The sequence below is a fragment of the Melanotaenia boesemani genome, chromosome 21, assembly GCF_017639745.1.
Source record: "Melanotaenia boesemani isolate fMelBoe1 chromosome 21, fMelBoe1.pri, whole genome shotgun sequence".
Taxonomy (NCBI): Eukaryota; Metazoa; Chordata; class Actinopteri; order Atheriniformes; family Melanotaeniidae; genus Melanotaenia; species Melanotaenia boesemani.
Window position 1 is genome coordinate 15,255,448 of NC_055702.1, and position 24,534 is coordinate 15,279,981.

General features: G+C 39.6%; 1 protein-coding gene across 3 annotated transcripts; it reads right to left on the bottom strand.

Annotated features, from left to right (window-relative positions):
• Positions 1–1,284: 1,284 nt before the first annotated feature.
• erbb2 (erb-b2 receptor tyrosine kinase 2) lies at positions 1,285–23,953 on the bottom strand. 3 transcript variants are annotated; one of them, XM_041973252.1, is made up of 28 exons: positions 23,683–23,953; positions 14,512–14,663; positions 14,170–14,350; positions 13,827–13,967; positions 13,375–13,440; positions 13,162–13,277; positions 12,945–13,086; positions 12,632–12,760; positions 12,191–12,332; positions 10,753–10,826; positions 10,534–10,624; positions 9,635–9,837; positions 9,375–9,504; positions 8,860–8,950; positions 8,087–8,241; positions 7,956–8,003; positions 7,688–7,826; positions 7,452–7,574; positions 7,273–7,371; positions 6,996–7,181; positions 6,648–6,803; positions 6,488–6,563; positions 6,145–6,291; positions 5,846–5,943; positions 5,553–5,741; positions 4,910–5,297; positions 4,180–4,589; positions 1,285–4,149 (listed from the first exon to the last, which is right to left on the bottom strand). In XM_041973252.1, the coding sequence occupies exons 1-27, from the start codon at positions 23,753–23,755 to the stop codon at positions 4,228–4,230; spliced, it is 3,897 nt and encodes a 1,298-aa protein (XP_041829186.1). In that variant the 5' UTR covers positions 23,756–23,953; the 3' UTR covers positions 1,285–4,149; positions 4,180–4,227. The 3 variants fall into 3 exon arrangements, with proteins under 3 accessions (XP_041829186.1, XP_041829187.1, XP_041829185.1); XM_041973253.1 differs by having other exon boundaries at positions 1,285–4,589; positions 4,910–5,294; XM_041973251.1 differs by having other exon boundaries at positions 1,285–4,589.
• Positions 23,954–24,534: the final 581 nt, after the last annotated feature.

The window sequence follows — 24,534 nt, forward strand, 5'->3', positions numbered from 1 at the left end:
ACAAATGTAAATGTTTCATGACATCTTTCCTGACAGTGGCTTTCACACAGGTGTGCATAAATAAACATGGTATCAAATATGGTTGAACAAACAAGGTTGTCCATCCATCCATCTTCTGAACCCACTTAACCAAATTTAATGTCATGAGGGAGCTGAAGTCTAACCCAGCTGCTATCAGATGGGTGGAGAGATGCAGCTTGGACAGGTCACCAGTCACAGGGCCAACAAAGAAAAACTCAGGGTCAATTTAAACTAACCAGTTAACGTCTCATTGACACAATGTTTAGCCATTTAAGTAAGACTTGATCTAGGTCAAGGCAGTCCTAGATACATCTACTTAGTTTGGTTGTTTTTGAATTGTGGGAGGAAGAGTACCCGAACAGAATCTGGGCAAACATGGATAGAACATGCTAACTCCACTCAGAAAGGTCCCAGCTGTAGCAAACAAGGCTGTGAGGTGGAAAATCATGGTTTCTCAACATGACTTAATCAGTTCTAACAAAACAGAAAATGGTGTTTTTTTCTAGTCCGTGCTTGTTCGTGTTTGATTTATAAGATAGTGAAGGCATCTAGGACCTGAACACTTTCAGTTATGCTTTTCAGCCTCATCTTTTGTGTGAAGAAATTTCTGCTGAAAATCTTATGAAATTTGGCAAAAATGGTCATCTTCCTCTTTAAAGTGACTTCTCTCAATACATGCTCAATATTAAGGATTAATAACATAATATTGCATGTGCAAATAATTAATCAGAGATGACAACTTAGAATAACTATCATATAACATCATCTTGCATTGCATTAAAGAGTTTTTTAGCCATGCTCAGATAATAGCAAAGTAATGCCACTTGATCAACACTATGCAAAGATAAAATGTTTACAAGTTTCTCTAACTTTTATATTTCTTTCACATGAAGTTTTCCCTATTTTTGTTTGTCTAAGAGTAAATATAAACACAGTTCAACTGTCACTGCATGACTCTATGGCAGGATCATTCTTTTGGAGGTCAAACACACACACATTTACAAAGTTTATCCAATCAGTGGAAAGCTAAATGAATAGTGGAAGGCAGAATTGTATCCTTTACGAAGGAAAGACAGTAATCAAAGGCTAAAGCATGTGTGATTCCAAGGCTGTAAACACATGCAGTTCCTGTTCACTATCACTGGGGGGCAGGAACAGCTTATGGCTTCTATGCATTTAAAAAAAAAAACAAGAGTTTATCACACTGTATATACCTACAAATTAATGTACACAATGTGTCCAAACAGACACATACTAACTATGTCATTATTAAGCATTTATTTACTCTCCCCTCCCTCAACCCCAACAGTAGAGCAACTAGTCACAATGTATTCAATGAAATTAGCTACCACATTGATTGCATTTACATGATGGGACTTACTGACCAACAAAGAAGAAAAACATGAAAGTACAAATTCCCAAGAGCCTGGCAGTTATTTATACCCTGTCACAATCACAAAACTGTCAAAGGTTAAACATATATATAAACATGAAAAGTACAAAAGGATATAATTTCTTCAAAATGTAAATGACAAATATTTAGTGTTATGAAACCTTCAGCACGGGCTTGTTAGCTGCTTTTACTTTTCTCTCTGGTTAGCTTACAGGTGACAATATACTTCCTTGTTTTAACCACGTTCGAGACGTATCCACACTTTTAAGGAGCACATACATAAAAACTTGACTTTTTTTTTTTTACTTGTTTTATGTTTCCTCTACTGAGCTGGATCAGAGGTTCACAAGTACATCAAATGAGTTGCTTTGTCACAATTTCAGCTCCTGACTGGTTTTAGTGAAATTAATTAGTTTTATATTAAAGCTAAAGGTATGGAACATGAGCATCTACAAAAAGGGGGGGAAACAGACCATTTTGGGGGTGAAGTTCAAAGTCATTCCTCAGTATAGCAGATGTTACACCTTGGGCAAATACAAATTTCACAAAATCAAACAGCAGTGTAAACACAAGTCCATGATTTATGATTGCATATCAGATTTATAAAGTGATTTAAAAATGAGGAGAAAATGTCATTCAAATGCAACATCTGTGAGTTGTGCTTGAACAATGTCACAGTCTGGTCTTAAAAGAAAAAAGTCTCTGCAACAGATGTTCACATTTTCTTTTTCCCTTTATATGTGGAATGACCAAAAACATCCCAAATGCACTCCGAACATCTGAAAGCAGATATATAGGAAAGCAAAATCCGAAAACTAAAGGTGTTCATTGGTGCTTTAGGTGGATGTAGAGAGCATTTTAAAACATTAAAAACACATTATCAATGCAAAATTAGGTTTTTTTTTCTTTTTCTTTTTTCTTTCTTTTGGTCAGTCTGACCATTGTGGAGATGTAATGTCTTCAGCTGACTGCAGCTATTTTCATGAAGGATTTTACTCCAAAACAGTATATTCACATTATAATACAAAATATTACATATGAATCTGAACACTAACAACTTCATAATAATGTTAGCATTTAATAGCTGAATGTATTAAATAAAGTCCTCACATTGTTATTCAAAAAACAGGTTTGGATAAGAAATTTGACATTTTTTGTAAAGATCTCATTTTAAAACAAAACCCGTATAAAAAGATCAAGACACTTGCAGGGGAAAACTCGTGAATGAGGCGGTTGTACACATTCACCAAACATCTCAGCCCTCCCAGTGATGACACCAGTCATCGTGTGGACAATCTAAACATCTCAGAGGTTTAAATATGCTAACTGTTGAAGCAGTGTGATGTAAGAGGTGGTTTGTTTACTACAAATGATCCCCTCCAGGACTACAAGCCTCAGAAGGGCACACTGCCACAGAGCCTCGGACTTTTGCAGACAGCTTTCTTATCAAACCTCTGAAACGATCGTCGTTCGGGATGTGCAACTTAGGACAGCACTGACGGGGGCATTGGGGTTAGACAATGGCTCCATTGAATGGGTTTTGACCTCCCCCAGCCTAACAACATTTAACATGAAGAAAGAAAAAAAAATCCTTCAAAAAAATGCTGTTGATTATTAACTGAGATGCCAGTAAGTCCTCGCAGAGTGGAATTTGAGCCATGCATTGATTATCCAAATGGAGCAGAGCCATGTTTTTGTCTGCTCTGAATCACATTCAGCAGCAGTCTGCAGCGGACTACTGCTTTTTGCCTTATAAAGGGCAATGCACATATACAAGCAAATTCTTCAAGTCTTGTGGAATATTTACTGCTAGCTGGAAGAGCGTTGTTGCTCTGTGAAACGCCACCAAACCCAAACAACTCATTGTCTGACACGGGCTCGGGAGGCATACACAGTATCCTAGTGTGTAGTGCATTTTGCATACTTTTAATGCAAGATAATCTCCCTACGTTTGTCAAAAACTGACCTTCTTTGAAAGGTTAGCTTTAACCTCCTTTTTCACTATGTCTTAATGACAAAAACATAATTCATGCAGCTTAAAAGGTCTACTAGTACCTCACAACTGATTTCTTGTACTAGGAAGTGGCTGCAGCCATATCCACTAACAAGCAAATACATCAGCGAGCACAATGCCGCTGTCTTCTCCATACAGGATGCCTTTCTTTCAGGGAGAATGTGTAAAGGCCAGATGGGTTGCAGGGCTTTCTCCGTCCAAAACAAAATGGCTTTGAGTGGTGGAGACCCCAATCAGGTCTGGGAGAAAGTGACCAGAATACTAAACATTATCTTCAATGCTTATCATGGTTGGCTTTGTCAAAGTGTGCATGTTGTGATCTGGAGGAGCAGAGGAAAATACAACTAATTCACATGTAATCCACATGTGGCAGAAACAACCACAGAAACCAGACATTAAAAGAATATCATTATTAGAAAAATAATAAATCTGCATTCTTTATATCTTTCAACTGATTCTGTGATCACATCCTCAATGTACCATCAAGTGTTTTTCACAAAAGTGTTTTTATATTTACAACTTTTTGGCACTGAACTGTCACAGATTGTTGAGGGAGTGACAACGAAGCCACATACATCATTAATGCTACATTGTTGTAAGTCAGTGGTGACTTTTGATGGAAAGCTTCCAATGTTTTCAACTCTGGTGCTTCTGTTTGACACTGATGTGTCCATATTGGGCCCTGTTTCAAACACACTCCCCACTCATACCTATGACACAAATATTCATCTTCCCTTTCTCTCCTTTCCAAAACAGAACCAAGTCTGTGATTCCTCTTCACTTCCCAGTCTCTTTCTCCTCATGTATGCCCACTCCAGGTGTCTGCTAGTCCAAGATACTCTGGATTTTCTGCAGTGGGCGTCACAAACCCATTCACAAGCCTGACGCCTCCTCCGTCACTCTCCAGAGCTGCAGGGCCGTCTACCTCTACAACCCCAGGAGCACTGGCTATGGCTTTGGCCACAAGGTCCAGGTAGTATGGGTTGTCGAAGGCAGGTGAGGTGGAGCTACCAGGGACCAGGTAACCTGGGTTTTCCACACTGTGACCTGAGCCCAGACCGTTGGGGAGATGTCTGTCTATTTTGGATCCTTTACGGGGAAGAGTGGTGGGGCGTTCTGGGATCACTGGCCTGAGATCCTGAACCTCCTGGTTGACGTACTCTAAGAGGGTGGACAAAAGTATCATAATCAGTTCACAAGTTCATTAACATAGCCATACACCGTTCTTATTCATCAGCCTGCTAATTATAATCTGAAAATTACAACTGTGTATTTGCAATCCCATAAAGATGAATGTTTGGTTCTACCACCATATAAGTGTTAAAACCTATAAAATACAAATTAAGTTGTTAATTCTCTAAAACACTTGGGTGTACCTTTATGATTTTAAAGAAACCTACTCCATAAGGAGCATGCAGGAACAACAAAAGGGAGCAGAAAGGGACCTGCAGACACTTTTGTCAAATAAATCAGTCACTCACCTGGCAAGACATGATTATGATTGTAGCCATGACTCCGTCTGGGCAGTGAGTGATGAAGATGGTGACTCTGATGAAAGCCATTAGGCCCATCAGTCTCCAGGCCATCCTGGCTCCCATTGGGATAGGTGGGATCTTTGCAGTAGCGTCCAGGGCTGGCTGGGGGCAACGACTGGCCATCTGGCACATCCAGGAAGACCGAGTCAGACTGCCCTCCTGCTGACGGGCTACGAACCAGTACTGGGTACTGTGCCCATGCGCCGTTAGCAGTGCTGGCTCCTCTCGGTAATGTGGGGTACTGGCTGTGGCCAAGAGTGCTCAGGGAGGAGTACATGCTCCGAGAGCCACCGGCTGCAGAGGGCTCAACATCTAAGCCTTGATCTCTACTCTGCTGGAGGGAAAATGCACAAAGAAACTATTTTCAGAGACTGAAAATGAAAGTGAGGATTTTTATTTTCATTCATGTCCTGCCCAATTCAATAGACAGTCTCACACAGAAAACAACTTGTAGAAACATGTAGAAACACATGAGAGGAAAAAAAACAAAAAAAAAACTACAGGCATAGTCTAGACCTGATTCACACAGACTGTAAGTCAGAGTAAATAAAATTCATCAAAGACAAAAGCTATATCCTTCAGCACTGACCCTGTATGACTGGTGCCTGGATGGACCGTTGGCCTGAGGCTCGTCTCCTTTAATCCTGGGGAAGAGGTTTGGTTGGGGAACCAGATACTCCTCAGCATCCATCATTTCTCCCATGTTGTCCCCCTCTTCCAGAAGCATCCGATAAAACTGACTGTCCACTGGGCTGTTCATGCTCATCTGCTCATCATTCTGCAGGTCAGTAAAAGAATAACAGATTAACAATTACAGTAAGAATAAAAATATTTTTTATCAAGCCTCTACAGTGTTAATAACATAGCAAGAATCAGACATACCTTGATGACTAAATAGCGAGATGGATCTCTGGCCATGGCACTAAAGTCACTAACAAGGTCTTTAAACTTCGGCCTGCTGTCTGGGTCAATCATCCAACCTGCCATGCAAACCAAAATATGAACAATAAAAACTCTTACTATCATAATCCAAATAACAAAAGGACAATAAAATGTGAAATCTGGCCTTACAGACTGAAGTTGTTCCTGTTCAGTTTACATATTTAAAAACCAGTATATCAATGACTTGATTCATATTGAACATGAGAGACCAAAGGCAAAATTAATGCTGCAGTACTGACATTTCACCATGATCATGTAGACGTCGATGGTGCAGATGGGGGGCTGGGGAAGCCGCTCTCCCCCCTCTAATACATCTGGGATTTCTCTCGCTGGGATTGTGTCGTAGGGCTTAGAGCCAAATGTCATCAACTCCCAAACCGTCACCCCTGAGAGGAGAGCAACAGTATGGTTAACGATCTACTAATTCAGCACCTTGAAAACGAATCTCGTTAGGCACATTAGGATTAGACATAAATCTAAGCTATTTTTGTTTAGAATCAGCGACTCAGTATGAAAGAATTAAATTAAGTCCACATTTTCTTATCATTAGTCCATGGTAAAAACTTGCTAACGAACACTAACCGTAACTCCAGACATCACTCTGATGAGTGAACTTTCTGTGCATAATAGACTCCAAAGCCATCCATTTTATCGGCACCTAAAAACACAGAAGCATACGCTTTAAGAATAAATAAATTAATAAGTAGAGAAGACACTCTTAACAGCAACAACCCCATCTTACCTTCCCTCCATCAGCGTGATACTCGGTCTCATCTATATCAAGCAAACGCGCCAAACCGAAGTCCGTGATCTTCACGTGGTTTGGGTTCTTCACCAGGACATTGCGGGCTGCCAGATCTCTGTGGACCAACCGGATGTCCTCCAGATAACTCATCCCCTACACCAACATACACACAAATCCATCACCCACAAATCCATGTGTCCACAACTATACAAACTGGTGCCACATCAAATGTGAAAGGACAAAAAGACAGAACAACATTAAGATAGTGCTGTAACACAGCAATACAGCTGTAGTTTGATTTGTGTATAGAATCCTGCATAATTATGGTGTATGGTGTTTTAGTACCTTGGCAATCTGGACACACCAGTTGAGGAGGACCTGCGAACCAATACGGTCCTTGTTCTCCCTGACATAGTCGAGGAGGCAGCCAAATGGCATCAGCTGAGTAACCAGCTGCACAGTGGAGGTCAAACAAATCCCGAGGAGACGACAGACATAAGGGCTGGTGACCCCCGCCATCACATAGGCCTCCTGGGAAGGGGCAGAGGAAAGATTTTAAGGGACTATAAAATGTATTTCAGTGCTGGAATTGTGTAGGTTTGTGTAAATGGGTTGTACTAACATCAAGGATTTCTTTATTAGCCTTTGGTGAGGTGTTCTCCCGCAACACCTTAATGGCCACAGGAATCTTCACACTTTCCCCTTCAGGAGCCCACATCCCCTGAAATAGTGACCGAAACCATCATCATCAACACAGCAGTCAAAACACAAACATTCTTGTTATGCGTCTTCTTCACATACCTTGTAAACAGTACCAAAGGCCCCTGCGCCCAGAATCCTGAGTTTTTTCAACTCAGTCTCTTTCAGGATACGCATCTGAGCTTGATTTGGAGATGCACCACTTGGTGTTAAAGGCTCCACCAGCTGTGCACATGGAGGAGATAAATGGCAGATTGAGGAGGCAGGTACACCCCAGAACAACACATATTCCTAGCTGCAAACTGCATCCACTGTGATTCATAATTCCCAGTGCTCACCTCCTGCTCTTGCAGGTACCTTCTAACTGTCTCCTTCCTCTTTAACTTGTTCTGTCTCCTCAGATAAAAGACCAGGAGGGCCAGCAGGATGAAGAAGAGTACCACTCCACCCACTGCAGCAGCAACGGTTGTACCTGACCTAAACAGAGAAGAACACTTTTAGTGCAACTACCATGTCTTAAATATTGATTTTTTTTTAAAAAAAAGAAAGACTCCAGAAACCTGGAAGTACAAAAGTATTCTCCCACAAACAACAGAAGTTGCTCACCCAGTCCTGGTATCGATGGGGCAGCCTTTCTCATCCATCACGGTACACCTGAAATGTAGAAGCACTTAAAGTGAATTCATATCAATGTGTGCGCTGTGCCTGCTTGTGCTTGTGAGTTTGTGTTCACTCACAATAACGTGCAGTTAGTGTTGCAGGGCAGACAGTGTCCGGTAGAGTTGCTGTACTTCCATACAGTTAGCTGATCTTCCTTCACACCACTGGGACAGTGTTCCACACAGTGCTCTCCATCTTGAAAGTTTCGACACTCAGTGCAATGCTCTGGACCCTGGAAATACACAGAGAAACATAAAAAAATTGATGTTATGTTTGTTTAGTTCATTATTTTATCTGTGAGGGATCTAATAAATATATTTTTTGGTGTAATGAAATTACTCTGTCTACCAGCAAGATATTTTGCATGGTTCAGTTGCAGATTCTGCTTGAGAAAATAAGTCATTCAATTGAGGACATTAGGCTTAGTAACTCTTAAGCCCTTTTACATGCAAAGAAAACATAACTCAACTGGAGACTTTAGATTCATGCACTTTTGAACCGAAGCATTTGATGTAGATCTGAGTGACAGTAGTCCTCTAGCCTGAACATTTCAAACCTTCTCCATATTAGTTTAATAGTTGAAAATGGTCTGACTTGTGAAAGAAAAAAAATTATTTAAAAAAAGGAGTTAGGACAGACAAATAAAAAAAAAACTGTCAGATTCCTCTGCTGGCTAAGGGATAGCATGCAACTATGTACATCCAGGGTGTACCATTTGTCATATTTTATTTGATTTATAGAGTTAGTAAATACCTACTTCAGGTTTGAAAATTAAGCAATCCATTTTTCCCCATTACTTGAAACAAAGTCCTGATGCTCAGACACAATTTGATCTGCCTGCATGTCTTACCGGGCCGTGGCAGGAGGCAGAGCCATTGAGAGGTCGACACTCTGCATCACAGGGAAGGCACAAAGATCCATCAGTGTATTCACGCACAGACCTGCAACACAAGGACGCGCTGCATTTATCACAACATCTCGTAACTCAGTCAGGCATTTGTTGGATGCTTTCATCTCAAGCACCTGACATGTGATACAAGACACATTTATAGAAAAGAGGCCTCAGCTTCAAATAACCCAATGGCCAGTGCAGGACGACTTATTGTCTAAACAATGCAGGGCGGGAATACAATGTTATCAAAAACAAGAGAAGATAGTGTAGATATGATGTCACCATGACATGATTTTGTTAAGCTTCTGCTTTAAATTACTGCAGTAAGACCAATTTGATAGTAGCAGCCAATCTAATGTCACCCTCCCACTGCACACCCACCTGCTGATTTTTCACAGAATATTCCATGATAAAGAAGGCAGTAAGTTAGTGTTTTATTGATGTAGTGCAGACATATCCAAACATGTTCTTACCCTTGATAGATGTCACACTGTTCTACACACTCAGTGCCACGCTGGAAAGATTTGCAGGACACACATTGGCTGGGCCCTGGACCCCAACAGCCCCCCTCACACAGTGAGTGACACACATGCCCCTCACTCTCTGAAAACACACAAAATGACAGAGCATGATGACACCTGAATATACTCAGCAAGTACAACTCAGTCATTTTAGTGGACCTTGGAACAGCTCTGTTCCACTTTCTACATGCATCATGTATGTGTTCACCTACCACAAACTTGGGGGTTTTGGTTGTGGGGGACAATAAGGTGGGGTCCCTGGGTGGGATGGAGGAGATTCCCCCAATGCAGTGAACTGGTGTAGCACAACTGCGAATTGTTGTATACCAAGACCAATCCTCCACTGACGCTACGCAGAGAACGCAAGCCAAGAGACTGAATGTGGAGATTCTGGATGGCCAGTGAGAACACACCCCTAAAAAAAGGAGAGTCTCTGTGTTATTAGGTATTAATTGAGAAGCCATTATTCTAAAGGTTTTACATTTCTTACAGTGTTAATCAAGAACGTGTAAAAGAAGAAATTAGCTTTATAAAGACAAAAAATTGCACATGAAGGCAAATGAGCATAAATGAAAGCAAAACAGCAAGAGAGAATAAGTGGAGTCCATTGACCCTACAGACTCTGGCTGGCATGTGCTGCACACCAAAGCATCTGAAAGCTGGCTAATAATTACCATTTATTACCATGAAAGTGAGCAGAATGCTGCAACAATAGAAAAAAAGGAGCACAAACAAAGACACAGTGTGAGCAGATGGACATCAACACTGTGGCATGCAGTGACGCACAACACACAACATGACCCCATATATGGAATATTTTTTGGTGTTTTTCTACAGCTCTATATCATTTTCTCTGAGTAAAACTGTGCATACTTGCTCTATAAATTTCCCTGAGGACTCTCCAAAAGATTAATAAAGTATTTCTATTCTATTTTTCTTTAAACTTCCAGCTAGTTTGCAGGCTAACTGATGAGACTGATGATAAAGTATTAAAGCATGTAACAAAGACATTACAGATCAGCGTAGCGAGTCTGGTTCAGTTTAAAACTGCTGTTACAGAACAGGAGGTTCGGTGCGCAAACAGTACAAAGAGACAGTTTAAAAAACTTACATGTAGAGCATCCTGCCTCTGATCACTTTCAAATTCTCAAAAATGCTGAGGTCAGTCCACTCCTCTGGCCAGGCATCAATGTACAAATAACCTGCAGGTCAAAAATCAGACTTAGATACTACAACTTCTGTGTGGTCTCTTATACCGAAGTTTAGATGGAAGTGAGTAAATTACTCTGCTTTCTTGGTAAAAGCTTACAGAAGTTTTAACAGCTGATACCTGTTATCTCCTCTAGTTTCTTGAAGGCGCTCAGCTGCTCCAAAGTCAGGCCAGATGTGTTGGTCACAGGATCTCTGAACAATGACGCACGAGCACCAAGAATCAGTTTGATATTTTAGATGCCGAGTAGCTTCCAATAAATTATACACTTCTTCTAATAATAATAATTTATACTGTGATCTATAAACTTTTTTTTTTAAACAAGCCTGTCTGAACAAGTCGGATCTGTAAACAAAACAGATTTAAGTGTGTGGTAGCCTTACACCATTATCTTTACAAACTATTAACTGATAAAATCTCCAGCAATGAGGATTAGCCCACATTTATTTTTGGACATTTCACAGTACAGAGGAAATTGTACTTTACAGTAAGCAAAACTGTAGAAGGTAGTTTGTCAAGTATTTGACCCTTGGATTCACAAGATATCGCATAGCGAGCATCACCAACTTTATATCAGAAGTCCACAGACAACATTGTACAGTAATTTTACCCAAACTCTCGATCATTACTTTGTATGGAAACAGTATCTGTAAACATTTCTCTACACAATCTTATATTTATTTTACTAAAATGGCATTTTAGTAAGAAGACAAATGAAAACAGTTTCTGTCTGTTAAAAAAAAGAAAAAGAAGTTTTGGTTTTAAAGCATATTTGAGTCCATATACAGGGTTTGACTTGGGTGGCAGGTTTTTACTGGACTTCACTCACACAAAGGATCACAAACTTAAATATTTGAAGTACTATATGGGAGGGATGTGACTGCATAAGATTGAAATCCTGCCATCAAGCTGCTCCTTGTCATTTACTAAAGTGAATGTGATTGTTGGGTATAAATTGAGTTAGAATTTTTTTTTATTTATTTATTTTTTTTGCTATGGCTATAGAAAACAGAAGCTTCTTTGGGAGTAAAATAAGTAAAATAAGTGAGTAAAAAAAAACATTTTATCCTGAATATTTACGAAGATTGTTAAAATTAAGTTAACAGGAAAATAATAACCTGGTTGATACAGGGTGTGTGCCCTCCCCTGACATGCATCTTTCAACTTCTTCTGGAGCTGTACTGCAGACTAGACTGGTTCTTCCACAGCTGATGTTGTATTTTCAGAGGGTTTGGCCATTGTAGTGCACACATGGATGTATTTAAAGGGGTTTAATGCGGACTTATGAACAGTCAAGGCTTAATATCGTTTGTTGCAAGATATCCTCAACCAGAGACATTTCATGATCAGGCCCTTCAGTAGAACCACAGTTTGCACCTTTTATAACTTATTTAAAATGTGACTTTTACATTTGACTTAATGAAGAGTCAGCTGACTCTCTGTTGCATATCAGTGAAGAATAATAGAAGAAATAACCACTGAGGTTTCCTAACATTTCTTTCAGATGGCAAAAACCCAAGCATAAAAAAATAATAAAAAGACTATATTTGTGTCTTACCTTGTAAAGCTCTGACGGCGGAAAGCAAGACTTCCAAAAATCTTCTTACACTTGTTAAACTGCTCCACATTAGATGATGTGACCATGGTGACACCGTGGTTGTCCATGACACCTTGGCTGTCCATACCCAGACCGTAACACACTATGACAAAGGAAATCCGAGATTTGAATCATTTCTTTCTTAAATCTAGATACCGAGATGTGGTATTGATCGACGATTGATGTCATGAGCTAAAATGTGACATGAAATTAGGTGTAGTACATCTATTTCAATGATAAACTTTCTCATTGTGGGTGGGACACTTTTATTAACTTACCAGTGATCAGAAAACTGAACTAAATAAAGACCATGTGTTAAAATATCAGTCATGAACAGCCTTTCACCATTTTCTCTTCAACCTAAGACAGTCAGCCAAATTCAATACAATGCATGACCCCCACCTTTGGGACAGTCTCCTTCACACTTTTCACATTTCTGCGTCTCATTTCCGTCAGGTTGGGTGATGATAACTTCCTGGTTGGCTCGGGGGCAAACCAAAGTACAGGCCACTTCCATTGCCAGATAGTTATCTACGAAGTGGGAAACAGTGTTCAAAGGGCATCCAAGTGTCAGGAAAGAAAAAAAAAATGCTGAAATCTCTGTCCATTCACAGCAAAAAAAGAAACTTAACTAGTGAAACAGCACAATGGCCACCAGCAAAACACAACGTGGTAACTTTTTAAATGTGCTGGGTCTTTTTAGCTAAATTCTTACAAGGACAGGTCTTGACGCAGGTGGCTCCAAAGTTAAACTTTTTGTCTGGGTTGGGTTTGGTCTGAAAGGTGACAGGATCATAGATGGTCGGAGGGGGACAGTTCTCCTTACACACTCCACTGTCGTTGAAGTGACGGCACGCCTGGAGAGAAGAAAAAGGAGGAAAATGTAATGACAAAAGTCGATAACTGCATAGATAAAAGTGTGCGTTGTTTACCAGGCAGTCTGAGTCTTTGGGTCCTGTGCAACCAGCAGCACACTGCCTGTGACAGCAGTCATTGGATAGAGGACCTTTACATCGCTGACAGCCAGACGCACAGTTAATTCCGGTCACTTTGAAATAAAAATATGTCAAAAGTTGAGCTTTAGGAACACTATCTGATTCAGAATTCCCCCTATAAGATAAATACACTTCCTAATGAACACTCACATGTTTGACAGTCCTGTGCTGTTTCTCCCCAGCAGCGTCCCTTACATGTAGAGAAACAGTTTGGACCTGAGCAGAAAATACAAGCTTTTTTGACATGAAGTACTGAAGTACTGAATCAAACATTTCTAATTTTTAGTAGATATTAAGCATCTAAGACATGCATGTTTTTGGGAGGGTGTAACTGACTTCATATTTCTCAACTCACTGGTGAACTCAGACCTGGATACACGATTACAAGGTGGTGAATTCCCTCAAGTAAAACGTTGCTTGTTGGTATACATGCCTCAAAAATGTTTATAAAATTCCCCCGGGGGTGTCCCACATTTGCATGTATACAAGTCAGATGTATTTTAATACACATGGTGCAGTGCTTTCTCCATCTGTCTGACATTTCTTTTTTTGGACTACCCAGAGGGAGGTTTGGTGTCTCAATCACTCAGTCAGCTGCTCACATTCAGGGGCCCGAGCCTGCAGTTTCCGGATTTCCCTGAAGTGGTTGTCTTTGTCCAATGTGTCTTTCCAATCGATGCTCTCCTGGTTCGGGAAGCACAGCTGAGGATTCCCCCAAATATACACTCCACCTAACAGGATCTCTGCAGGAGAGACAATTCATAATAAAATATTTAAAAAATATTAACTTGCAATGTCAAATCTTCCAGTGAATGTAAACATATCAGACTATTAGCAGGTAACACTAAAGTGGACTGAAAACTAAAATATTCAGTTACAAGTCTGGGCCTGTACAGTCAGGTGGTACTGGGCTTGAACAAAGGCTCTGATAATCTATTAACCAACCTGAGAGGCTACGAAGCCTGAGGGTCCTCAGCCCCTGATTGCCCAGAGTGTTATTCACCACAACCAGTGAATAGTTGGAGTTGTACAGCTGACTGCCTCTTATGATCCGAAGGTTGTCCAAAGGCATGAGGCTCACCGAAACATGTGCAACAAGTACATAACCCTGCACCTCTACGATTCCCTGGTAAGGAAAGGGTGAAGAGACAGGAGGAGGGACTAAAAAAGCTGGAATATTCAAGCTAATATACTTAAAAAAAAAATTCAAAATAAACTTTAAAAATTGATTCCTATTTCATAATTATTATGCTCCTTTTGTACGAAGACCTCCAGTCAAAACTATACCTGTAGGAAGGAGAGGTCGGGGTTTCCGTGAAGGTGTGTAATCTCCAGGTTGCCATGGACAACCTGGCAGCCTGTGTAAAGCAGTCTCAGGGTCTCATAGTGATTTTCCAGGCTGGAGGGCAGGGCCAGCCTCATGTCCGTCCCCAGGCATACTGCAACACAGATGACATGACCCCGACTTCATCTAATGAGAATTTTTAATACATTTTTTCATTACATCTAATAAAAGGACACATAATAACTGACAGACCCACATGGACTTGATATATACAGCAAGTTTATATAAACATTACAAATAAAGAATCTTAAAAGCTGAAAGGCATCACAAGCTGAGAATGTGTATGACTGCTTAAGAGTGACATATCCACATGCGTGGCTCTCTCTCTATGTATCTTAACATATGCATTTTGCACCAGCTAGCACAGATTCCCTACAGTGCGTCACACACAGCATTACATTCAGGGTCGTGCAGCATTACAATTCACAAGGGCTTTTGCAGATACATAGCTCCCATGCCTTAGCAGGCAGTCACACAGTGGGCAGTCCCTCCTCTTTGGAGGTTATAAATGACTTCCTTTGGCTTTCTTCCAACAGCCCATCAATAGTCAACCCACTTTCCTTGATTGAGCCCCTCACCCAGCACTGCTCTGCTATCACTGTCTGTCCTTATGGAGAAGGCGGCCGGACGGACTCATATCTCTGTAGGAACAGGAAGTCCTGGCAGGCAATAGGAGGGGAATTGTCAGATGTACTTATCTAGTATAAACATCTGCAATGTGAAAAGTTTTACTGTGATGGCAGAATAATGAGAACATATTAAAGCTACGACAAATTAGCCAAGATGTAATGGGTATTAAGGCATAAATAAGACCTGCATTAAAATCTGGCAGCAAGCTACTGCAGCAAATGGTCTATGATTAACAGGGTGGCTGCCAAAAATACACACCCAGTAGTTGCAGCCTGTGTCAAATAACAAATTAAATAACTATTCACTGCCTCCTTCAGTGATGTCATCATGGAAAATAGTTTTTACATGTCCAGCCAAGAGGCGAGCTCTGCTTTATTCAATAGCCTTTTATCATTTCTAATAAAAAACTGACAAACAGAAGTGGATTACTGAGTGAACTACTGAGCACTGCCAAACATACACACAAATACGCACAAAGACAATAGCAGTTCCTGAGATTAGGTGAATGTGCCCTAACAGCACAACAGAGCAGATTTTCCATTTCCAAATAAAGCTCTTCCAATTTCAATTCTCTGCTTTCCCTCCTTTTATCCCTCATTGTTTGCACTCGAAAACTATCTCTGTAATGCCTGCATGTATGCATGGCCTTGTGAGGAGCTGCCCACCCCTCCATCCCTGCAGCCGAAAATACTCGTTCTTTTATCACTCACTCGGCCCCCATCCACCCGCTGTCATCACACAATCCCAGCCCTTCATCGGCGTTACTAAATATTTTGGGGTTGAAACTGAAGTTATTTAAAGTTTCCCCTGTCTTGTCCTCAGTTCGTTTCAGTCTATGAATCGCTGCCCAACTCTCATGTCATCTCATAGAAATGTGTGTCATTGCATATCTAAAAGATGACAGTTGTATTCACACTACTGGAGGGCTACTAACTGGGCTATGTGGGTCAGTATCCTGTACAAAGATATGTCTCTGATCTTTGACCTTCTAGTTTATGACACAACTGCCATGTCGGACAGATCAACCACAAAACATTAGGATCACCCGAGTGCATGCACACACACGGATACGTGTGTTAAGGTTTCTGCAGAAATGACAGCTTAGCTTGGAATCTTCCATTGCTCAGGTGCTTAACAAGAGCCTGTTCTTCATATTTTAAATCTTCTAAAGTTTGAGGTTTAAAATTTCTGATTATTTGTAATCAGTGTGAGCTTGATTGGTATGTTTTCATGCGCAGTTATACTGTAGCTAGACCAGAACCACTCTCTTTGTCCTAAAAGAACAAGAAGGGCATCAATTTACTAATATGCCTGCCTCCACTATGATAGCTGGTAATGTGGCCCCTTTCAGCTTGTTAGAACTGAGCATTTACCAGTTGATCCATTATGTCGCAGACCAAAAAAAAAAAAAAAAAGAATGACAGCAAAACAGTACATTAGGGCATTACACTTAAACAAATTATGCAACACTAACTGGTTTGGCCATTTTCTGTTGTTATCAGTTTTTTCTTTGTTAGTGTAATGGCTTTTCCTAAGAATTCCAGGTCAAAGGCTGCAGTGAGAACTGTGGCGCATGTGCAAACCACCAAGGCCAGTTTGAGTTGGACTGAATGTATACATGTAGGAGACATTGGACTTCCAACATATTATCTAGTATGTTAATCTGATTTCAGTCACACTAACAAGTTCATGTTCATTTTTCAGGCTTGTCTTAGTCAGACTAGCACAACAATTGGTGGTCACAGTGGATCGAACTATTGTTAAATAAATATAGAGGTAAAATAAACTGATCAAAGTCATGTTTGAGTAGGGCTGGGCAATATCAACCAAATCTTGTATCTTGATATTTTTTACCTGAATCACGATATACGATATATATCTCGATATATTTTTTTGGGGTCAAGTAACCAAAGAGACGGCTCTAATTTACAGCCAGTGCTAAATACACTTTTATTAAGGATTGGCAGCACATGTGCATTAAAACAGTTGACTGAAATTAAAGTAGCTTTATATTAAATTAAATGCTCCTAAAACAAAATGAAAAATACTTTTCAATGACTGTAACAAAAATACAGCTGTGCAAAATGCAAAAGAAAAGATGCTTTTAACTCAAAATAAGCTATTTCGATATAAACGATATTCCCTTCTTCTATATTGCGTCTGATAAAGTTTTGATATATTTGAAAACCTTGATATATTGCCCAGCCCTATGTTTGAATCGCAGCTGAAAAAAGTGCTTAACTGAACAGTGACATGGGCTTTGCTTTTTGGAAGTAATGAAGCTCTGATTTGTATCTTAAATTGTGTGTAACAGCAATACTGAACAAGAGAATAAGTCTTAAGCATCCATAATGCATCAGTATAGTCCAATCAAAGTACTCAAAACTGTCAGTAGACAGTGATGCATGCATGCAAAGTGTGCACAGGGTACATTGAAGACGTATGTCTGTACTACGCTAATGTATACAGCAAAAACTGATGAAAACAAGCATGCAAGAGAGAGCATTATTCAAATCCTGCTCACTTTGTCACCTTTGCACACCACAACGTAATGTGGGTGTGAGCCCTAGATTCTGCTGAAGCCACAAAACTGTCAAGCAAAGCACAAATAATTTGTCACAGACACTTTAATTAGAAAGGTGTGAGGATATCCAGCAAGACATAATCTGGTATTTGTTTCTACTTAAAAGGTGTTCAATGCTGGAAGGTGTTATAATTAGCTGAGCCTAAATATCTCTCACTCTTTTGGTGTGGGTATCAGAGGACCACTCTATCAATATCTCAGATGAAAGTTTATTTATTAATTTTAGCTGTTCTCTCATATAATTAAAGTTTTTTCCCCATCACTATTCAGCCTTACAAACTGACTGCATCTAGCCATTTGAGACTGTTTTACCTTTTGATTTAATATGAACAAGATAAGTTTTAACTTTAACAGATTAATTTAGTATAGCTCACATTTATTTATTTCTGTTGATTTACACTTAAATAAAACCCATTAAAATAGTTTGTATTATCAAATATACTCCAAACAATGCTAAAGAAATACTTATTTAACATTTCTGTCATTACAAAATACATAACACTTCCAAGTACCTGTTTTCATGGCACATTAAGTTTGCTCTATGCTTCCAATCAGCTGACATAAAGTAACAAAGAAGAGTCGACTGTCAGGTCTGGACTGGCATTAAAAAATGTAGCAAGATAATGTAAGAAGTAAGCAAATACCTTCCACATGAGCAGTTTAATGCCTCAAGCACCTTAAACTTGAACTGCAACTTATTTTTATTATAAATTAGTCTGTCATATCCAACTTCTTGAGCTCAGGAATCCTCTTAAAATTGTGTCTTTTACCAGACCAAGAGTCCAAAGATCAAAGATGTGGAAATACAAAACATAAGCAGGAGCAAATGAAGATTAATAAGTGGGGTTGTTCCAACAGGTAATCTGTTAATATATAATGCAAAGTACACTTCATGGTGTACTGCTTTTGCGTATCCCAGTTGCTTTTTTTTGTCAAAACATTGTGCTAAAGATGGGAGACTCTGTATAAATTCTTATCCTGGACAATAAAAAGATCCTCAATGGGGTTAAGATCTGGACTATGCTGGCCAATCCATGAGAGGGAAATTATGTCGTCTTTCAACCTCTTTGTTATCATTTAAGCCTGTTGTATTCTGACACTGTCATCTTGTCACCATGAAAGAAAAAAAATCGACTAATTGAAGAACCTGGTTATTCATTGTATTCAGTAGTCAGCTGATCTCAGTTTTTGGACTTATAACATTAGTACAACTCTTCATTGCCTGTCTTTCCTTTGCTGCTGCAGCCATCACATCAGAGCACTTCAATCACTCCAAACTGTAAGCTGTAAAATTTGCTGAGGGAGTTTTTAAATTAAGTTTTCCTAGTTATCTTCATGTTATGTATGCCGAGGGCTCTGTTGTTGATTTTCTTTCGTTTAATTTTACCAAACATTTACCTGATCTACAATCAAAGTAGTTCAAGATTTTCTTCTGACAACATTTATTCTTCTATGATGATGGTTCACCACTATATTTTCCAGGTTTTATCCTATTTTTAGTCATTTCATTCTTGATGCTAACCAATAATCTAACCCTTCTGAAACAGAGTAACATCTGACGTAGTTGTTTAATGACCAAGAAGCTCCTCACAGCACCGCTCAGGGTTAAATAACTTGCTGCCATCTAAAACATATTAATCCCAGCAGTACTTTTCCACTGACAGGCTCTTACCTATTTGCCAGACAGCATAAGTTACCAATTGATTCACAGAGTGAAAAAAAAAGTTTAATCTTAGTTGGACACAATCTAATCCTCTAATCATGTTTCTCATTATTTATTATTATTGTAAATAAGTCACTATTTTTTATAAAAGTGACTTGATTTGATGGGAAACTCGTTTCAAAAGGAGGATGTGACATCTGACTGTGCTAGCTGTGCTCAACTAATGAACCACCTGAGACTTAAGATTTAAAACTGAAAGCCAGCTTGAAGCCACACCTGTGCGTGGCAGACTTCCAGTTAGCACAGGGAGTGTGCGTTTATGTTTACCAGTGTGCACACGATAAGTGACACAAACACAATGCTACTGCAGGAGTTAGCATGGTGGCAAGATCGCTTTGCAACACACCAGAACAATCGAGCTGATTCTCTGGCTTCCACTCTCCTCTGGATGAGATCCCTTCAAAGCTCAACACAAACAGAACAACTGATCCAACAGCGATTTCTCTGTGAGTTTATAACCCCCCTAGTTTAACATCGCAGTCCTCATTCTGCTGTGGTCAGGATCCATGCAACGTGCCTTGCATAAACTACTCATTTCTCCTAAACTTCCCTGAACACATTCTTTCTTCCTCTTCACTCTACGGACGTGGAAGAAAAAACAGGTATTGCTCAACAGACAAGCAGAACAGGATCTGCACTGTACCTTCAAGTGAAACACAGATATGAGCTCCTCACTTGTTTACGATGTCATGCACAGACTACAATCACAACAAATTCAGACATCTACAACAATGAGAAAACCTCCTGCATTGTTTAATACACATTACCAGAGTTTGATGAATCTGCTGGATTCTCATGAGGACAAAAGGTGTCTTTTAGGTGGGAAAGCACAGTAAGAAAGAGAAAAAAAAAGCTTAGGATCAAACACAGATTGATCTATTCTATAATGGAAAGGTTTTCCACAAGACAAAGGATAGTCTGTTAAGCAGTGATGTTTCGTGATTCAGATAAAGAAACATAAGAGACAAATCAAAGGAAATATAACGTAAAATACTTCACTATAACTTCGGTGTTGTCTTGGTGTTGATTGTACAACTCTCTGAAAAGCCGTTTCACCAAACAACAGTACCTCACGAGGTGGTTTGGTGCTTTTCATAGCATAAACATAGTATTCATATTCAGCTGTAGTCTGAAGAAATTAGATAGGTGGCAAGTTTCGAAGTAGCATCCATGTGAATTACTAGATGCAGGCTTTCCCAGCAGAACATTAGATTTTAACACGATGAGCAGTGCGCTGACTTTACCAGGGAGTGGTATTATGACTGATATGATATGTGTTATGACTGAGTTTGCCTTGTATACTATGGATGTGAGCATTCTGACAACCTGGAAGAGACTGCTTTAACCAGGATAGAAGTGTTTCACAGGATAAAGGTAATCACTCATAAACTTTGTGCTGATTTTCATGTTTTAAATCTTCCACGAAGGATGAGAGGACTCAAATCATGTCAATAAAGAACCTCATCTACACAACAGTGTCACAAAAAATCCCAAAAGTACAGGAAACTTCACGTTATCATCTAATAATATTTAACAATCATCAAAATAGCGCATTTCTTATTATGAGAAAATAGCATTTCAGTTAAAAGTGTCACAGCTCTCATCTATGAATCACTTTAACTGTTTTCCAACTGCACCTTGCATGCTGCGATGCTGTAACATTAGTCTGCCGACAGTAGCTACTGGTACTTCTTATGTAACTTTATGTGCACCCAAGTCTGCTTTAACCCGTCAATAACTGCATTCAGAACAATCCTACAGATGTTAGTCACTGTTTTTATTGAAATATTAGTGAGCTGTGCAGTCAGAGTGACTGAAGCTGCTTCAGCCCACAAGTCAACAATGAATCCACCTTCAGAGACACATATCAAGACTTATAATTTACCTTAATGGGAGAATCTGCAATTATTTTGTTTTTCCAATCATTTTAATCTGTTTTTGCCACTGGTTGGCATTTAAATACTGGCCTTATTGCTTTGTCTGTGCCAGTGGTCTAAATGCCTTCTTGGTTTTAGACAGCTGCATGGACAAAACAAGACGTTTATCAACTGGGGATTTGTGAGAGGCACCATAATCATTTCACTTTATGACATCCTTCTCAGCTGAAACAGAATAATACTGAACTTTGGCTTCATTTTTTGTAATGATATTAAGGAGAGGGGTGGCAGAATATGAGGTTTGAAAAGACACGCAACAAAGATGAGACATTAGCATTACTTTGTCAGAACTTTAAAACCCATAAAAAACAGAATGGAGCTGAAATAATAATTTTATTTCAACTTAAGAATTATATGTAAATAAAATCACTATGTCCTTCCACTCAAGCACCGATCCTTAGTAGAGATTTAATTTCCTTGAAAGTAGATCAAGACCATGAACAAGATTTTTTTTTTTTTTAAATGCAGAAATAGTTTATTATTTGCAATCCATGTCTAGTTAATCATTTGCATTTCAGCACTGGAGAGATTTGTCCCAACACACTGTACATGCAGGCTGAACGTGTGCAGGTCAAGTCAAAGAAAAGCAAAGAGGAAAGTATTGAAAGTTTTCACTGAGGGTGTTAATCAGGTCTGCTGGTGGTCCCCCTCCTCAGCTCAGTGTGAGTTAGATCACTAACATGCAGTCTAGCCTGGTGAGTCAAGTCTGGAACTGGGGCCAGTTCAGTGGGACTTTAATCGGTGCTCAATGGGAGCGCTGAAGCATGGCAAGGACATGACCTCTGTGAAGACCATTAGCAGACACAGTTCATGTTGAGTGACTTAATCATATTTGAGGATTGAAACTAAAACTGTTCAGGTTCACTCACTTGATCGTGATGCACAGCTTAACTCTAGGAAACCAGTCAGAGCACTCGCACTGGTCTGATGCTTCACAGATTGACACTCTGGGCTAAAGTGCACCAACCTGTTCCCACCAACAATGCAGTCGTATTTAAAAATTAGTTCACCTTTGACTATTGCCTTTGTTTGTTTGTTTGTAGTAATGGCGGTGGTTGGAGCAGCTAATAAAACACGGACAACTGTTTGTGCTCTTATAAGTTGCACAAGTAGAGTTTTGCTATGAAAAGATTTAGTCAAAAGCTAAAACAATGTGCCGTTTTAATGTTATTCCTTCTTTTACAAAGCTGCATGCAGAACTACTTTTCCAGCTGGCTTTTAATGTTTTACCATGCACATCAATAAAAATTGACAACTACATGTCAATAAAGTTTAGATTGCAAAAGAAATTTTCGCTTATTGATATTAGTATTTTTGCTATAACCTTGTGTTCATACAAAGGCTTTTAAAAAAATCATTGGCATGAATTACAGTACACAATGGTTTGCTCTATCAATTCACTGAATATCTGACCTGTTTGACAAAACTAAAGATATACTTATAATGGTTCATCAAGCTTGTTTTTATTAAAATCAGCTAACCTGCCCTAAATTAAATGAACAGGGTGGAAGTATTGGTATCTTTTCTCATTTATAATTCTAACAAACATGCAGTGAAGACCTGTAAAAACGGGGGGAAAATGTTATTTGAATTTTGCAAATCTGTACTAGTTGGCACTGTTAGATAGCTCTTGTTTTGCTGGCATGCGCTCAAGCTCCAAGTGTGACAAGTGGCCCTCTATCAGACAATGTCCCCTTTAGAGGAAGAAGTGAATAATTGACATCGTCATGATCCTTTCCAAACAATGCACTGGCTGTTTGTGTTGTTTATTTGCTTTTTGTTTACGACGAAGATACAAACAAATAAAAAAAAAAGCTAGTGGAAAGTCCACCTCTGTTACACAACTTAGTTAACAGTCCTGAAAGTTTTTTTTTTTTTTTTTTTTTTTTTAACGTTGCTACAGTTTTTAGCAGAGCTTATTTGTGCAACTCAACGTGCTTCAGGTTTCTGGCTTGGGCTTTTCTTTCCAAACGGAAAGTCTCGTGCGAGGCTACAGTGTGACAGGTGTGATTTTTTTTTCTTTTTTTTCTATTCCTCATCAGCGTTTCATAAATCCCACGAGCCTCGGCAGCAGAGAGGACGCGGCTGCGGAGTCACGGAGGAATGTAGTCCCTGCCCAGAGAGAAACTCGAACATTTGCGAAACAGGACCGCCGGAATTTAATTTGGCATCATTTTAATAAGTGGTTTATATGCTCAGCCGAACCGTGAAGTCACTCAAGACGAGAAAAGTTACCCACCTTCTCTGCCCAAAGCGCCCGTAACGCCGAGCAGAACGGCCCCGACAAACAACAAACTTCTCGCCGCCTCCATCTGGTCAAACCCGGCGCCTTTAGTCCATATTCCAAACTAAATTGTTTTACTATTCCCAATGAGGAAAAGCGACGTATTGACTTATTCTCTTTCCCAGTTTGTTTTCTTCTTCTTCTTTTTCCCGGCACCGTGTGGAGTTGTCCGTTTCCCAATCTCAGTGACTTCCTCCCATGGACTCCCAGACTGTTGGTAGTAAACCGTGACAGCGCAGGAGTAGATGCGCGCTCCCGCGAAGGCCTGGCCGGGGAGTGGCAGGTTGACTCAGTCCGCCCTCACTTTTGGCCATCTGCAAGCAATGCTGCCTTAAAACATGAATGAAGTACCCCAACAATAAGCCTGGTTTTACCTGCATCTTAAAATCTCGCACCATCACAACGGGCAGCTCAATTAACAGTTATAAATCAAGACCCGTCCCTAAATGACAAATCTATAGAACCAGCTACCAGGATTGAAGAAGACATTACTTCACAATCCCTCTTTCAATTAATATGCATGGATGTCACAGAACTTTACATGATATTATGCATTCCCTACTTATAGTGTCAAATATTTGAGTCACCATCTGATTAAAAATGAAGAAGAGCTTATATCAACTTAAGTATTAGAACATGGTTTTATTTTATTTAATGCAAAAGCCATATTAAACACATATTAGAGTTATTGCAAAATACTTTCTGAAAATTCCACTATCTGTATAAGTGCATTCAAGGCTTCTTATTTCCACATCAGGTATGTGTACAAGCCTGATGTGGAAATATAAAACATGCAGAGAATTCCTG

Bases quoted from the DNA above. Each gene is read 5' to 3' on its own strand.
- erbb2 (XM_041973252.1), bottom strand. From the start codon at position 23,755: ATGGAGGCGGCGAGAAGTTTGTTGTTTGTCGGGGCCGTTCTGCTCGGC. The intron at 10,827-12,190 runs GTAAGACACAAA...GTCATTGTTCAG, and splicing joins CGCCGTCAGAGCTTTACAAG to AGATCCTGTGACCAACACAT. The intron at 7,182-7,272 runs GTTAGTACAACC...GCCCCTTCCCAG, and splicing joins CTAATAAAGAAATCCTTGAT to GAGGCCTATGTGATGGCGGG.